Here is a 15197-nt window from a genome sequence, read left to right as displayed (position 1 = left end):
TTGTTGGGTTTGTCGAGTTTGTTATGATACCATAACCAGGGTTTTATATATCAGATGTGGGCTCCAAAGTAAACTCTGTGTTATACTTACCATACTAATTCTGGTCTAGTCTCCCACCACTCATCTCATGTTTTCCCTGCTGCTTCAGTTTTCCTGTCAAGCTAGCAAAACACAATGGCCGTAGTTACAGCATGAGGACCCCCCGCGGCCATTCAACACCATAGTGACACTGCTACTTTGATTAACAATTTGCTAACATGTCATCAAGAAAAACACTACATCAGCACAAACAGAGGGGCCAAAGGGAAGCAGAAAATGTACATGACTGGAATGGGATATGTTCAATATTGGCACAGTCTTTGATTTTGAACCAAACTGATATAATTTTAATGGGGTTGTCCCAACATTACACCTTAGCCCCTATCTAAAGAATAGGTGGTATATGTTTGATGAGTGAGGAGATGACTGCTGGGATATCCTCTAATCACAAGAATGAATGGAGGTCCCATGCCTTCATCTTTGAATGAAGTGCCAGTTGGCCAGGCATATTACTGCTCCATTCAACTCTATGTGACTTATGAATTATAATGCCCAGGAATCTCAGGAAGTCCCTTGCAGTTGAATGGAGTAGAAGCAGATATGTGGTCATGCACAATTGATGCTCCATTCAAACATGAAGACACAGGCATTCTTGCTCTCATGGTCAGTGGGGGTTCAAGCAGTTAGACCCTCAGTAACCAGACACTTGTCACTCATCCTTGTAAACATGAAAAATCAATGGCAATTGGTTTAAAGCTTTAAAATAGTAAATAAATCAATAAAGAAAGAAAATTTTATATATATATATATATATATATATATAAAATTTTCTTTATTTATTGATTTATTGATATATATATATATATATATATATATATATATATATATATATATATATATATATATTGATTTACCTCTTAGAGTTAGACTTGCAAATTAACATTACTGGTATAGTTTGAATTTATTAATATTGATACCCACTGCATTTTATACAGTTAAAAAAGAGCACAATATAGAACATTGTACTGTTTTAGCAGCTTGCAATAAAAATACTTATTTTGTATCGACTTCATGTGAATCAATATGAAAGCTGTAACATTGTCATAGATGAGATAAAAAATGTAAAACCCACATAAAATAAAACACAATGGGCTATCTAGTATCCAACTAAAGACACATACAGAAAAAAAGCTCCTTGGTCTGATTTGTTACATTGTAAAAGATCGCTAACACAGTGTTCTGGACTGAAAGAGGACAAAGGCCACATAAACGTGTTTATTTACACAATAGAAAACCTGGATGGGAAGAGGAAGAAGTCGTGTTATTTTATTAATTAACCTAATTAGAATGGTATCATGTGCAAATATACATATAGTTTACAAAAAAAGAAGTCTAAACTAAACTATATATAAGTTGTATATGTCATGTTTCTGTAATATACAACGGGGTATTATTCATTATACAGCCTATTTATTTTTATTTCTTTTTCTAGTTTTTTTTTATCAAAAAAATAATAATTAGAGAAAACAATGTCATTTTCTAGACATAATAGTTTTTATGGGACAGACACAAACACTCCAAAAATAAGACTCTTTTGGTTACACTTTCTATATGTATTTTGTAAATTTGCGTTGCAGAGTGTGTTATACAGTACCTCTACATTTTATAAGCATAAAGACGGAATGGGCTATGTGCTTTATGAAAAACAGGTACATGACAGATCCTTTGTCAATTTGATCTTGAAGTGTTAACTAGAATGTCATATATGATGTACGAAGTATGGTTAATGCTGTATTTACACCTCCTTTGTGATGTATATTCAGCATGTACTTCCCTAAGTGCTCTAAGAGGGTCATTTTGGAATACATTTGGCATTATACTTCAGTGTACCTTTTTACAATTGTATTAAAAAATAGAGTTGACTATGTTTTTCCAAAAAAGTACCGCTTCTAATGGAAGTCAATGACAGAGATATGCAATTTTTTAGGTACATCTAAGAAAAAAACATTTGGCAGCGCAATTTCAACCGTTCCATTTAGTTCAATCAAATAATAAATGTAAAAATGTTGTGTCGCTCACAAGCCCAACAATCGATCATAATGTCTCACCATAGTGGTTTATAGTGGGTATAGCCATTAAATGACACTACAAGGTGACAAGCTGTTCCTGAGCTCCACTGTAGTGACAGTAAACTAGTGTACCCTGAAAAATACCAAGAAGATATAAAAAATAAGGTAGTGTTTGTTCTCAGCTCAATTCCTATAGAGGTGTTTACCCCATTACATTAAGTTTTATGAAATGTTTAATGATACGAAATCCAGAATAGGCTTTTATACATACAAAGCATAAAGTAGCTTTACACGCTGAAATTGAGAATGTAAAATAACTGAGTTATGAAAGTAAAACATTGTAGCACATTTACAAATACTGGCATTTCATTACGGTCTTAAAAGCCAGGACATCTGTTTCTCTTATTAGTTCTTCTTAAAAATATAGTTTGAGCAACAGCGAAAGAGAAACCTGTTAGGCAACCTTATGTTCAGCTAACCTTCCATGCTGACAAAACAATCAATATATCTGCCTCAGCCAGAAGTTATTACAGAAGGATTCTGCAATACAAATTGTATTATTCAAGGGCATTGTCCTATCAAAATATTAATATTAGGGCTCTCAAGACCCCTGGGAAACAGCAGATGCTCTTTTCCCTCCGCAGCAGCCACAAATGTAGTATCATAATATCAACCACTAAATACTAAGCATTGTGGAAAAAAGACTCCCTATATGATGTCCTAAACATATTGAATTTTTTTTTCCCAGATAAGACAACCCTTTAATCCATTATTGTGATACCCTGCTGATAACAGTAAGGGAGTCTGTCATCAGGAAAATTGGTATCAAACTAATGACAGCACCTTGTAGGGCCACTTCTAAAGATGCCTCTCTAAAGCTAAGACACATATAGTGGGCCGCAGACAAAAAGTACTACAGGAAAAACCACAGCGGAAACGCATTATGATTTCTCCCAAAGTTTTCCTCTGCGGTCTTTCTGCTTCCTTTACACCTATGTGGAAACCGCCAGAATTTCCGTAGGTATAATTGACATGTTGCAATTTCCAAAATCAAGATGGTTTTGGATAGCGTAGCATTTGCACTGCTGGTATTTTTCTGCAATGTGTGGATGTGATTCGCCACATGGGACTCCAGCCTTATTCTGCAGCTCCATTTTCACGAAAATCTGCATTCTTATACAAATTAGTTGAAAAGGGCTTTAGCGGAGTTTCTTCTCCCAAACGGTCTTCCCTCTCTGCTCTAGATAATAGTCCCTAACTGCCCCCCAGCTCCACTTCCTTTGCTTGAGTGACATTGCTGACTTTGTCACATTTTGTTTGCAGTTAGGGTCAGTTATCTGAAGCAGAGAGTGAAGTCCAGGCAAAAAAAGAAGCACCCCTAAAGCTATTTTCAGCTAATTTGCATTAGAATAAATCACAAATTTTCATGAAAATGGATGCAATGCACAATAAGAAAGATATCTTTGGAAAGTGCAGAAGCAGCTCTACTATTTATTTTTATTAGTCCGATACAAACTTTTCTACTGATAGACTCCCTTTAAAGGCTATGGGCACCATGGCACTTATTTTTTTACAGTTCATTTGTTTTCTACTTTTGTAAACGTAATATTAAGTAACTATAGTTTTTATTCAAAATTTCCCACAATTTTTCTCTTGTAGACTCTCCTGTGCAACTCCTTCACATAGCTTACTGTAATGCTGCAGATTTTAGAACACACTTTTGTGTTAGCACTATATGTCCCCTCCCTTCTCTGTTAGACATAGCAGCAGTGATATGTTTGAGGTTGCACGTGGTAGATCTGAGTGTGGAAAGAGAGGAAAGCATTAAAATCTTCAGAAAGAACAGATCACAATTACTATCATTCTATAGATAGGTAAAAGAGGATGCATTGTAGTCTGTGGGAAGGGAGGAGGAATAAATCATGCAAGCTATGTATCTGAGTAGTAAAAGAATAGAACAGCCATGGTAGAATATGAATGGGAGAAAGGAAACTACCATACTTCTCGGGCAGGTTCATACCTGCACCTGGTCTCTACTTTGCAGGTTTACGTCTTCTGCCTGAGAAACTGGAAAGGAGGCGGAAACCTGGCAGTCAGTTTTCAAACCCATTCACTTGAATGGGTTTGAAAAGTGTCCGCCCGTGAGCATCTTGTTACTCTCCGCGGCGAAAAGTTTTTTTGGTTTTTTTTAACCGGACAAAAAGTCCTGCATGTCTGACTTTGTGTCCGGTTAAAAAAAAACGGTTTCTTCGCGGGGAGGCAAAAGACGTTCACACGCGGTCACTTTGCAAACCCATTCAAGTGAATGAGTTTGAAAACTGACTGCCGGTTTCTATCTCCTGTCCACTTTCTCAGGCAGAAGATGGAAACCCGCCGAATTGCCTAAAGCGGAGACTGGGCGCAGATGTGAACCCGCCCTCAGCATCAGTGTCTGTCAGCAAAGTAAAGCGTGTCAATGTAAGAAAAGTCTGAAAGTAAGAGCAAGTTGCATATTTGTGGTTGAAAAAGAAATATAAGGAATTAAGACTGATTCCTGAAATTGAGAGTCATTTTTTAAACTCAAGGTAGCCAATAACATGCGTAAAAATAATTGTAAACAAGTCAAAGGTGTCCATAGCCTTTAGTAATGGGATTCAGCAGAGACTATCCATTGCACTTTTATGTCCGCTGGCAAGATGACCTGAAACAATAATATATCTTCTTATTGATAAGGACGGATCTCAAGGTCCCCCCTGCCTTGAGCTAAATACATTATATAAAATAGCGTTCCAAACCATTAGTTAATACAATCAAAACTATTGCTTTTGTAAACATGTTCAATATTACATCTAACCAATAACAACTCTCGTGACATATATTTAAATAAAAAAATATTGACAAAGAATTACAACAAACACGCTGGAATATGAAAAAATAAAAGAAAAATAAAAACATTTTTAATATTTTGATGATATTTGAACTTTTTTGACATGGAAGTAAAAGTTAAATTTAAAATGATTGTCCTTATGAGCCACTCATTTTCTTTAATAAAACATATTACTCTTCATATATATATATATAGATATATTACAATTTTACTATGAAAAAATATTATCATAGACACAGATAATATTGAAGTGTTTAATAATAATGTGAAATGGTCCTAACTTGAAATCTTGCTGTGTAAAAAATGAATTGGAAAACACTATGTTTCATGATTTGTCTATTAAAAAACATTTCTAGGCAAGATTAGAAGATATATATATATTTTTCAAGTTTCCACAAAACTATGCTAGAGAAAGATACGTGTAAGTTATATGATTTGGGGCTAATCTTTCAAAATAGTAATCTTCAGGTACATATTTTACAATTTCAAACTGTACAGAATATCCAGTGTCGTTTCGACAACATTTACAGATCAGTTCCCATTTTTTGTCGGTTTTATTTTTTATAAAACTTAGCTGTAAAATTAAAATCCACAGGATAAAATAAGGAAGATCAAAATACGCCATAGTAGGTCATAGTGCTCAATCTTGAAAGCTGCATCTTTGGTATTTAAAGTTCCGTACAAATTTGATGTAGCTTACAGCTTCTTTTAACAGGGTGAACAGGAATTGGTCCAAATCTATCATTATGAAACGCTATTTACCGTAATAATTATATCAACAATAAATAATTTAGGACCTGAATTAGTTTTACATATTTTTTTTTTTTTTTAACCTTGTGGGCTATATGAATTATAAATCAATTGTACCACTTTTTCCAGAAAATTATATATAATATATATATACTTTATATTTATTTAGAAGCTTTGAAATAGTACAGTAAACACTTTGCAACACGGTGTATAAACTACAGAATGTCCTTGATATTCCATGGGTCAACGGATAAACAATATTTTTTCTTTTTTTTTTTTTCTTTTATGACCCACAGGTGAAAATAACATGATCACAATCTTTCTTGTAAAGTTTTGGATAATTTGGGTAACACTTCATCACACAAAAATAATATAAAACAGTCAAGTTTAAAACAGTGATATTGCATTTATAATGCAGGTTCTATCTGTACGATTGGCTTCTTGTGGTGTTCAGAAACATCTAAAGGGCTCAGTGACGTTTTGGAGAAAGAAAGATATATAGTGCTGTAAACAGGCACACACTGATAAGTGAGGCAAGGGCGGTCGCCTCTGCAGTTTCTACAGTTCTTCTTCACATTTCAACTCATTTCTCAGGCCTGCTGAGAGCAGAAAGGTCCTTAGTTTGGCCGTGCCTTCAGCAGCAGACTTTTATTCCTTCTCTTATACCAGACTAGATGGCCAGGATAATGAAGTTGAAAAGTTGATGCTTTTGTTGGTCAACTTGTGCAAATCATGCTGCTTCAGGTAAGTCCTGTAGATCTGACTAGCATATCCTTTTCCGTGCTGAGAATGAGACAAAAAAAGAAAATAGATGAGAATTTAAAAAAAAAAAAAAGTACCAGAAAATACAAATACAAAGAGGTATTATGTATGCACCATCAAAATTTCAATGTACCAATAAAAAATACTTCCTGGATTTTGTAGGATTATTTTTGTTACTGTGCCAAAGATTGTCAAAAAAGCTATAAACATTTGTTTAAAAGGCAAGACGTACGCATTGACTTTTAAAACCAAGAAAAATAAATCTGTACATCTACTTAATGGTTTAGAATAGCTGTAGCTGGAAGTGGATTAAAGGATTGAGTTTGGATTACAGAATAGGCATTTCATAAGTACTAATATGTTGAATGAAATTAATATATTTAAGAAGCTTCAGTGGTAAAATCTTCTGATCAATGTTTTGACCATTTTACCTTAATAAGAGACATACCTAAATAGAGTATTTTCTATTTGAATGGAAAAAAATTTCGGTGAATTAATTCCTATATCTTTAGTAGTAAATATATTCCTGCTTTCATATGCAGACAACTTCTCAATGACTATTGAAAACAGTCAAGCTCACAAAACTAACATGGAAAAGAAAAAATGATTGCCCTTGTTTCTTATACATGGGTTTTAATATATGATTGAATTAAAAAAAAAACAATAAAAAAATCCTCAAGACAGCCAATAAATGACCAATAATATATGCTATTAAAGAAGTTTGAAACCAATCATAGTGAAAAAGGAATGAGTCTCAAAATACACAACGTATCCCAGGAAGAGAATAAATTGTAGCCACAGGTGAATATATGAAGCCAAAACAAGGTGCCAAATTATCCAAGTTCGTATACTTGCCAGGATATCTAACATGGAGAGTAAGTAACATTACAAATAAAGCAATCAAACTGTTCCAATAATATCCCCGTGTTGGTTATTTTTAGGGTGACTTGATTTTTCTTTTCTTGTTAATGTAAATTCTGACAAATATGACAATATGATAATGAATATTGGTAGTGTATTGGTAGTGTATATTAATATACTGTATATATATATATATATATATATATATATATATATATATATATATATATTAGAATATATACTTTATAATATATATATATATATATATATATATATATATATATATATATATATATAGTGTATATTAATGGGAATATGAATGTGGATGAGGCTTACATAGCCCACAACTATGTTTTAGTTTTTTAATAAGTATGCAATGCAGGGTCAACAGGTTTGAACAAGCTTTTCAAAGTCCTTCAATGGTGAATCTTTGCTATACAAAGTTGAAGTCCACTACTGCTCCTTCTCTTTTTAACTACTCTGATTGTGTTAGGGTAAGTTCACGCAGGGTTTTTTGGATCGGAACCTAAGGCGGAGGCCCCCTCAGATTACAATCCAAAAACCGGGTAGCCGTGATTGAAACCCGGTGCACTGCACCAGCATCCAACTGCGCACTCCACTTCAGATTAGGCCCAATGGATGGGCCTAGTCTGGAGGAGGGAGTGTCTTCAGGTTGAATAGTGAGGCAACTTGGCCTGAAGAATGAGCATCTCGCTTCTTTTTTCCAGAAGCCAGAAGAAACGGCTCCTGGGAAAAAGACCTGAGCGCCTCCCATTGATTTCAATGGAGGCCGTCTTTTTGGTTAGGGTTTTGAGGTGAATACAGCCTCAAAACCCTGACCAAAAAACTCCATGTGAACTTACCCTTAGAGTTACCAGATATGGCGATAATGTAAAGTAAAAAGTAAAAAATAATATACAACAGTTTCTGGAATCATGTTGCTACGTAATAAAGCATAAATGAAAGTCACATGACTGACATGTGAGCCTGACTGTGAATCTACAACTAGTATGTAATAAATTAACATTGGCAAATGTTATTATTGCTTTAAATGTAGCTATATATGTATATTTGGGGGACATCAGACGCCATTCATATCGAGCAATAAAAGGCTAACCTAATTGTTCACAATCATTGCTAATTGACATGTTATATCAACAGCTTTGTACTAGACCATTTATCTGTCTATGTAAAAGGACCTTAAAATGAACCTTAGGATAATGCCCCAAGTAGCAAAATGTATGCAAAATGCATAAAATATGCGGAAAAAACTGAGGTGGAGATGCATCAGTTTTTTTTCAGCAGTGTTTTTCATGATTTTTTCACAGAATTCTTCTCTGCAGATTTTCTGCCCTTATTATATCTATTCAGAAAACACCAGGGTTTCTGCGGGTTTAATTGACATGCTACCATTTTCAAAAATGCAGATTTTCCGTTGTGGATTATTTTCTTAAATATGTGGATGGCATAGCCAGAATTCCATTTACTTTACAGGTAAAACGCAGAATTTTAACAATGTGGGGCTTCAGTCTTAGGCTGGCACAATGTTGCAGAAACACAGAAGAAGAAAATCCTATGTTTTACAGTACCAGCAAATTGAATGAAATTTTGACTAATCTCATCCCCACATAGTTAAAAAACAACAACAAAAAAAACTTTAGTTGAGGAATCATGGCTATTTTCCTTACAGGTCAAATAGGGAAAGCAGCGTTTTTTTCTCTACAATGTTTTTCAGCTGTGTTTCCCTATATAGAGTCTTGATTGATCCTTAGAACGGCAGGCAAGAACATCCTTTTGTCTGGGTATCATTGATGTAATGTCAACAAGTGAAATTTACATTTGCAGATCATTATCTGTCAAAATCTATGATAAAAAAAAAACAAACAAAAAACAAAACCTGCAAATAATTGTTATATGGTCCCAGAAATCTAGCCAGTAATTGGCGGGTCTATCAGTAATGTGCTCATCCAGCAGTTTTTGAACTCTTTTTTGTCTATTGCATTTTTTGGCATTATTTAGGAGATTTCTACTTGGACTAACCGATGCATTTTTTTTTTCAAGAGCCTTAATGCATTTATATTCTATTTCCCAAATTCAACAAAAATGTGTGTGCCATATCCAATTAAATGAGGGGGATGACAGGGAGGATTTAGAAATATAATTTGGTACGCTTTAGCCATAGTGTTGCAGATTATGGATAATCCATGTGTCGGTTTTATGAAACAGTTAAAATGCTAGCTTTTTTTTCACATTGCTTCCATGGCATTCCAACTATGAAGCCTATTGTATTATGCGGAAAGTGAGAAATCACTGCTGCTTACATTTTTGTTTTCAACATTTATTTTCCTCTAAATAGTTTTATGCATGTGTCAGGAAATCCATTTTGCTTTAAAATGTGTGAAATAGATGAAGACTCCATGCTGCCTAAGCCATCAAATTCATGTTGTGACAGAACCAGGGAACTTTCATAGCAATAATCCGTTTAAAAATCCTGACTTTAATGTGCAATAATGTCGACGACCACTGCATAGAAACTGGATGGAAACAAATTCCCTTAGATAACCAAGCTTCAAAGGGAGCGGAAAATCTATGTACCCTTCTAACCACAACACAAATTTAATCCTGGCATGGCACATTACTAAGGATTTCCTTACATGGAAATGAAATGTATGCCCTTGCTGTACGGTTCTAATAAATTCATAGGTATTACACTAGACACAAAACATTTGGCTGTGTATACGTACTGTACCTATATACACTGCACTTAAACATTTATAAAATATGTCTCTCTGTAATCACTCATTATACAAGAAAAAAGAAATCACATAACGGCACAATGTATCAATTTTAGATAATGCTACATGGATGATTCTAAGCCAAGGATATTGTAGTATACCTTTACCATTATATCTCATTCTGGATCTTTCAATGCTTAGACATGAAATCACAGACTGAAATGATTGCCGGCTACCATTGCAGTGTGTAGTCTAGTGCTGTACTGCTATTACTGTATATAGGAAGAATACACGATACAAAGCTGGACTCATACACATACATAATAAACTGATAGCTGTTGAAACTCTTTAGCAGTTACGAGGTCTGTCTCTATGTAATAGGTACTTATGAGTCTGGATATAGACACCAAAGTCAGCCACCAGATGATATTTTCAGTGTTATATGCTGTACAAGATCAATCAACTGTTTCAACACTATTGTAAGTAGTTTTAGACATTGAGTTATATGGACATATACGTCTACAGTAAGTAGAGATGAGCGAACAGTAAAATGTTCGATATTCGATATTCGTTTCGAGTAGCCGCTCAATATTCGACTACTCGAATCGAATATCGAATCCTATTATAGTCTATGGGGGGAAAATGCTTGTTTCAGGGGTAGGCAACGTTCGATCAAATTATACTTACCAAGTCCACGAGTGAGGGTCGGGCTGGATCCTCCGAGCAGTCTTCTCCTTGCAGCGTCCCCGCGGCATCTTCCGGCTCTGAATTCACTCTGTCAGGCATCGGGCCTGGGCAGAGCCGACTGCGCATGCCCGCACTACAAGAAAATGTAGTGCAGGCATGCGCAGTCGGCTCTGCCCAGGCCCGATGCATGGCAGAGTGAATTCAGAGCCGGAAGACGCCGTGGGGAAGCTGCACGGAAAAGACTTCTAAAGGTAGGAGAAGAACCAGCGTTGATTGGCCGACTGTATAGCATTTGGCCAATCAATGCTGGTTCTGCATCGAACTTTTCCATTCTAATAGCGAGTGGTATTCGAAGTACGAGTATTTTGAATACTGTAATATTCGATCGAATACCTACTCGATCAAATACTACTCGCTCATCTCTAATAGTAAGTCAAGAAATTTCTAAAAATTATAGAGCAGACCCTTAAAGTGAATTTATCACTTCCCTCAAGCATATTCAGTTGTGACCGCCAAGTTACAGAACATATTACAGTGATAAATATTATAGCTTATTTATGTATGTCACTTTTGTAGATTTAGAGAAAAACAACTTTGAAGTCTTATGCAAGCAAGGCAGTTTGTTCACTGGGGGCTAGCCTACAGTTCCCTGGAGAAATGCTCTTGCCACTCAGACCTCTAGTATTTCTTGCCTGCACCATCCGCTGCAGTGAGAGTTGATCCTTCAACTGCTATGGCCCAGTTCCCATATACGCATGGGTTTCCATTCGAGGAGTCTGCTTGGAGACCCCCTGAACAGAAACCTAATCCGCATAAAAAAGCGGTTGCCTTAGGAAACCAGCAGATCCCATAGATTATAATGAGGTCTGTGTGGTTTCTACTCTGTTTTCACACTAAAAATGCAGAGAGAAAAGTACTGCTTGCAGGACTTTTCCTTTTGTCCATTTTTCATGTGGAGAGGTGATTGGAATGTCCCAAACGCAGATTTGAACCGGGCCTATGATGTACTTGAGCAGCAAGAGCAATACTTATCACTTTTTTTTTTTTTTTTTTTTTAAATCTACAAAACTGTTATTCATAAAAAAATTGCACTTTATTTATTTATTTATTTTGCATGGACACAAAGTCAGACATGCAGGACATTGTGTCCGTCCTTAAAAAAAAACCGGTTTTTCCCGTGGAGAGGCTGTATATGGACACTGGCAGTTAGCTTTAAAAACCCATTCAAATTAATGGGTTTTACAAATGACTGCTGGCAAGCCATCCCCTATCCAGGATGGATACACGGATGGATAGGGGATACGGATGGATTTTTTACATCAGTTTAACTGTGCAAAAAAAAACACAAAAAAAAACGGATTAAAAAAACAAATGCAAAATCGGACACAAAGGGATGCAAACACGTGGCCATCCATTTCCATAGGCATTAATGTTAAAAAATGTTTTATTTGGATGGACACAAATGTATGGTATATTACGTTTTTGTGTACCTCAAAATAATTGACAGCAACGGATCTGTTTTTTTTAACACTGATGTCTATGAAAAGGATAGCCATTTTTGCAACTGTTAAACTGAAGTGAAAAAAAGTGATCTGAATAGACCCTTATGTGCTCTGTTATACAATGGATACAGTTGAATATTCTCAGGTGTGGTGATAGACTCTCTATATAATATCATATAAACCACTGGTTCACCATAGAAATGCTTTTCATAAATAGCTGTTAGACTTATCCACAGATATGAACCTAGTGTCAGGAAAGTTGAAGGTCCTCCTTCTGAAATACAGAACTCTTTACAACCGAATAATACAAAGTGAAGAATTATAAAGCAAACACAGCAGTCGCCAGTTTATAAAAATCCCACTCCCCTTCACTCAAAAAATGGACTTTCATAAATCCCATTTGTTAATGGAGTTAAACACATTATTATTAGGGGATTTTTCTAGCCGCTTTTCTGATTTGGCATACTTTTCACTTGATTTTGTTTCTGAGCAAAATGTCTCACGCTGGCTCATAAATTTATCTAGCAGTTTACTAATAATATTTTATTTTTGTGCATTTTCTGAACCAAGATATAAGTGGAATGCGTTTGTGCAAACATTTTATGACTTTTTCTAAAGTGGCAAGTACTAAATTAGGCTTAAACCAATGTACAATCATAATGTCAGACAAGATCAAGCAGGGTACTTATTTTTTCAGTGTCCTGATGCAATCTCTGCCTCCCATTGAAAACAATGCGGCCTTTTCAGGGTCAAAGATTGACTTTGTTGGCTCAACATACAGTTTCCTATATTGTATTGAAAGTAGTGTACTGCACCTTTCAATACATCTGTATGGTATGAATAAAAAAATACATTATTACAAGAAATGAGCGAACGGCGTTCGATCGAATTGGTATTCAATCAAATATCAGGCCATTCAAGGTATTCAATTCCAATCGAATACCACGCGGTAAACGCACTAAAAATTTATATCCCCTCCCACCTTCCCTGGTGCTTTTTTTGCACCAATAACTGTGCATGCGAGGTGGGACAGGAACTATGACAACGGAGGCATCGAAAAAAAATCGTAAAAAGTAATTGGCTAAATCAGGTGACCTCCACTTTATATGAAGAGTGGATTTCAGATTCGGTTCATATGAGATTGCTACACCGCTATATCTCAGGCATAGCAGAGTTGACACAACGCTGCTACATCTCAGATGTGCATTGTTGAGCATACAGCACTGCTACATCTCAGGTGTAGCAGAGTTCAGCCCACAGCCAGCTCTGCTGCATCTCAGGTGTAGCAGAGCTCAGCGCACGGACAGCTCTGCTGCATTTGAGGTGTAGCAGAGCTCAGCGCAGGGCCAGCTCTGCTGCATCTCAGGTATACCAGAGCTGTGTCAAATCTGCTATACATGAGATCGGACGACAATAGAGATTGCTGTGGACCGATCTTAGACTTTGCCTCCTCACAGACAAGCCTCCGGCAAAACCAGTGTTGATTGGCCGAATGCTGTACTCTGTATGGCTTTCGGCCAATCAACACTGGTCAATGCATTTCTATGGGAAAAAGTCAGCTTGCACATTATTAGTTGTGTAATACAATGACTTGGGCGTGTTAGATGCCCCCAGGCATGCTTCCCCTGCTGTCCCAGTTGCATTCCAGGGTTTTGGCATCATTTCCTGGGGTGTCATAGTGGACTAGGTGACTCTCCTGAGTCGAAGAGTGGTTTCCCCTGAAACAAAGCATTTTCCCCATAGACTATAATGGGGTTCGATATTCGTTCGAATAGTCGAATATTGAGGGGCTACTCGAAACGAATAATGAATATCGAATATTTCACTGTTCGCTCTGTTCGCACTTGTCACGGGATGGTTAGAGTCTATACTATAGGCAATGTGTAATATATATTTCATGTGGAATGTATTCTCTAACCTGTTGTAAACATCAGTGTGTAGTTGGCTGATTAGGGTCTAGTGTGTTAGCACATTGTATGCAAATACCTCTAACTAGTGAGGACCAGTGAGGACAATGGGTGGAGATAATCTGATCCGAGTCTACAAGAAGATGTTGGACTGTGCATTGTTCAAAAGAGACAGGGAGTCTGCTCTCCTTGGCATAGGTGAGGGGGGAAGGATCTGTGACTCAGCCCTTCCCACCCCTAGATATAGGAAGTAACAGTTTAGTATATAGTTGTAGTGAGGAGTTAGTATGTGTTAGCCGGCCTGTGCACAGCTCTGTAGAGAGCCAGAATTTAGTTACAGGACCAAGGAACCAAAGTTATCATTGGATTGTGACTTCTGTGGACTTATTGTTATTACGGTTGATGTGACCACCGCCGGCTACTAACTTTGTGGATTACAATAAATTGCTGTTGTCTCCCGACCTCTTGCGTCCCTGTTGATTCAAAAGACCATCCGGAGGAAGACGTATACCTTTGCACCGTGACAACTGGTGGCAGCAGTGGGATCAACAGCGGACAGCGAGATGGACTACAGCAGCCCAGCGATTAATGGAGCCACAACCTCAGAATACAGGAACTGGACTATGGCAAGTCTACAAGTAAGGGCCCGGGAACTAAACCTGAGTTATCAGGGAAGAACGAAAGAGCAACTGATCGAGGCACTGGAGGAGATGACCCTGCAAAGCGACCATGAGGAGGGCTGCCCCCAGGAGACAGTAGAGATACGGGAGTGGCAGGTACAGACCCAAAAGAGCAGATGGGTTGTTTTGTATGAGGAGGAATTGGCAGTGCTGGGGCTAGGAGCAACTGCAGAGCAAAGGAGTAGAGCATTACAGAGGGCTCAGGAAACGGAGAAGGAGGAACAGAGAATGGCGTATGAAAAGGAAAGAATGGCGCATGAAATGCGAATGGCTGAGATAACTACGCGGAATTATAATCAAACGTCGACCCCCAGCCCAACAGTGAGAGAACCACCATAT

The 15197-nt window shown here is 36.9% G+C and overlaps 1 protein-coding gene across 1 annotated transcript in view; it reads right to left on the bottom strand.

Annotated features, from left to right (window-relative positions):
- Positions 1 to 5214: 5214 nt before the first annotated feature.
- PCDH10 (protocadherin 10) overlaps positions 5215 to 15197 on the bottom strand; it is a 79300-nt gene continuing 69317 nt past the window's right edge. Inside the window, exon 5 of the mRNA XM_075287484.1 lies at positions 5215 to 6507. Within this exon, the coding sequence (XP_075143585.1) occupies positions 6488 to 6507 (20 nt within the window). The 3' untranslated portion in view covers positions 5215 to 6487. The remainder of the gene's footprint in view (positions 6508 to 15197) is intronic.

The sequence above is a fragment of the Leptodactylus fuscus genome, chromosome 1 (genome assembly GCF_031893055.1).
Source record: "Leptodactylus fuscus isolate aLepFus1 chromosome 1, aLepFus1.hap2, whole genome shotgun sequence".
In the NCBI taxonomy this organism is placed as follows: domain Eukaryota; kingdom Metazoa; phylum Chordata; class Amphibia; order Anura; family Leptodactylidae; genus Leptodactylus; species Leptodactylus fuscus.
The sequence above is the reverse complement of the archived record's forward strand: the minus strand, read 5'-3'. Positions and strand labels throughout refer to the sequence as shown.